We start from the raw sequence: 2,730 nt of genomic DNA, 5'->3' as shown, positions 1-2,730 counted from the left end.
CTCCAGCAGGGCCACGCTGCATGCAGAGCAGGCCACCCCCAACACCGTCGCGGAGAGGCCAGTTGCTGCCGCGGAAGTTACCTATGGCAAACTCGTCAAAGGTGAGAGTGGTAGAGTTTTTGCCCAGAGCATTCGTGACTGTCAGAGTCACCTTGTACTTCACCGTCGAGAAGAGCTGGAGGTATCGGATGTGACACCTGTTTTTGGGAAAGACATCCTTCTCACAGACCATCTCCCTCGTGCCGTGTCTGGAAAGCAGAAGCGAGAAGAGGTGTTACCCATGGAGCCGTGCTTAAGGTGGGGATGCACCCATGCTGCTGGAGGGAGGAGGCAGAAGGAGCAGCGCTGTGTCCCTGCTTTGCTGGTGATCCCCATGCACCAGCCTCTGCCGCAGCCAAAGGGCTGCTTTCCTCCTGCTGCGGAATTTTGCAGGCTCATGTGTATAATGCTTTTTCCTAAGCCTGGACAGAGACTGCGGTGAATGTCCTCAGGCTGGCCCCCAGAAAAGGATGAGACCCTGCTGGGGTTGGGATTGGCTCTGTGCCTCCTGTGAGAGGAATGGGGTCTCCTTTCTGCTGGTGACACAAGCCCCAGAAGATAATGCATGGCACCAGCCTGTATAAGGGCTGTGCCAGGACCTGAGCACAAGGTGGAGGAGGATGCCATGCTATGGCCAGTTCTAGGTGAGGGACACTGCTGCTGCCTGGCCACAGCCAGTGCATGGTAGAAGCTGTGCTAAATGTCCCAAAAACCAGAGGGCACAACCTCCACTGTGAACAAGTGCTGCAGAGAGGATGGGACTTGCAGACTTGGGGGGCATGGAAGGGGGACCTGGGAGCTGGGGATCTTCCTGGTCATCTCTGAAGAAATTGGAACTTTCCTGGGACAAAGCCCCAGTGCCAAGCATTCAGTTTGGAATTCACTGGAGCATCCTCCCCCGGCCCATTTTTGGGGCACCAATCCCATACGCTCAGCACTCAGACTCACTGCCCCAAGACTTCACAGCACTACTCGGGACCTGCTCCAGGCTGCAGGGACAAAAACTCACCCCACTGTACCCTTCCTTCCCGGGCACTTACATGACGGAGATGTTAAAGGAGTTGGGGATGTAGGTGGGAGTGGGCAGGTGCCAGCTGCAGTAGAAACCCTTCGGGTAGTTGTTGGATCGGCACATCAGCATAAGAGAAAGAGCAATTACCCGTTGAGGTGGGGTTATCACCAGGTCCTGAACACGGGGACATCCCTCCACTCTCAACTGCTGCCAGCTCAGGAGGGGACACAGTTTGCAAGGGGAACCCAGTATGTGTTCATCAGCTGTTCGAAGCATCTGGGAGCCTTTGTCCCATGTCCGCTGCTGAGGTCCCCCATGAGACCCTTGGAGTGGGCTGTGCACAGCAGCTCACCTTCTCCCCTGGCAGCCCACCGGCTCTAATGCGAGACGGAATGACAGAGGAGGTTGGCAGGTACCAGGGGAAATTGTCTTTAAGGCTGAAGCAGAGACGTTGCTGATGGGGAGGAGGTGCTGCTCTCTTGACCCCATTAAGCTACAGTGCACATGTCTTTCTCTGCCATGTCCCTGGGGAGAGATAAACTTCTTGAGGGATAATCCTCCAAAAGACCAGAGGTCCTTAAAGGGAAGAAGAAAGACCGCTTAGGGCAAGATGAGGAGGAACAACTTGAAACCAGCAGAGAAAATTCAGCTCTGCAGGAGGACTGGCTGTGTTAACGCTTTCAGCAGAGCACCCCATCCCAGGGCCCTGCCTCCCAAGAGACACGGGGGCAACTGGAGACAGGACAAGAGCATGCAGCGGGGAGCAGCCTTCCTCTGGCTGCTGGTCCTAGGGGTTAGAGGCAGAAGAGAATTTTAAACCCAACCAAGTGTTCACACTGGACTCTGCCCTCCCGGATGCACATGCACTCTGTGCTCTTTGCAGGATGTTCCAGGACACGCACTTCTCTCCAAGAAGAGGTTTTGAAACAAACCTAGCAAGCCTGTCAGCCTCAGCTTGCCTCATCTCTGCTCACCACTCCACCATGGTCCAGGCAGTGTGCCCCACCACACAGCTAACCGCGCTCCTCCCTGCCGCTCAGGCAGATGCCTTACCCATGGCAGCTACTGAAAATGAGATGCAAACCAGGATGCAGTGATGCAAGTGTTCAAGGAGCATCCCCCCAGGCTGGGAAACTCCTTCCCCCGAGGACTCCAAGGGCAAATCACAAGTCCCACAGCTCGGTGCATGCACCATGGCTTCCTATGGGGCAGCCCATACCGACGCTGGCGCAGGGGAGCCGTGCACCAACCCAGCACCCCTCTGCATGCCGTGCCAGAGAAGCAAAGCACGCAGCGGGTCGGCCGAGGGTGCCCTCGCTGCACCACTGAGCCGCCAGCACCACGAGGATGCCAAAGCCTCGAGACATCAATGACCAACGGGACACCCCTGACGCCGTGTCTGTGCGTATCCCTGACGTGGCGCCCAGCCCTGCAGAGCTGCTGGTCTCCTGGAGGTCTCCTTGGTCCCACTTAGGTGCAGCCCAGGCCTCACCGGCGTTAATATGCTTGGGGATGCGTCTAGGACCAGAGCAGGACGCTGATGGCAAACAGCAGCCCAACCGTGCCCTCTGGAAAGGGCCAAGCTAGACAGTTTGCCGCGAGCCCAGAGTGCCATGGTGGGCTGCTGGGATCCTGGTTCGGCATTGTGCAGCAGACCCCTAGGTCAGAAAATAAGGATG

At 57.1% G+C, this 2,730-nt stretch overlaps 1 protein-coding gene across 1 annotated transcript in view; it reads right to left on the bottom strand.

The window, feature by feature from the left end:
- LOC104627635 (ciliary neurotrophic factor receptor subunit alpha-like) overlaps positions 1-1,180 on the bottom strand; it is a gene marked incomplete at its 3' end in the record, with an annotated part of 9,088 nt that extends 7,908 nt beyond the window's left edge. Inside the window, exons 1-2 of the mRNA XM_010295963.1 lie at positions 1,080-1,180; positions 82-248 (exon numbers count right to left, since the gene is read on the bottom strand). Coding sequence (XP_010294265.1) covers positions 82-248; positions 1,080-1,180 — 268 coding nt within the window. The remainder of the gene's footprint in view (positions 1-81; positions 249-1,079) is intronic.
- Positions 1,181-2,730: the final 1,550 nt, after the last annotated feature.

Source organism: Phaethon lepturus, unplaced genomic scaffold (assembly GCF_000687285.1).
Source record: "Phaethon lepturus isolate BGI_N335 unplaced genomic scaffold, ASM68728v1 scaffold31961, whole genome shotgun sequence".
NCBI classification, from domain to species: Eukaryota; Metazoa; Chordata; class Aves; order Phaethontiformes; family Phaethontidae; genus Phaethon; species Phaethon lepturus.
The sequence above is the reverse complement of the archived record's forward strand: the minus strand, read 5'-3'. Positions and strand labels throughout refer to the sequence as shown.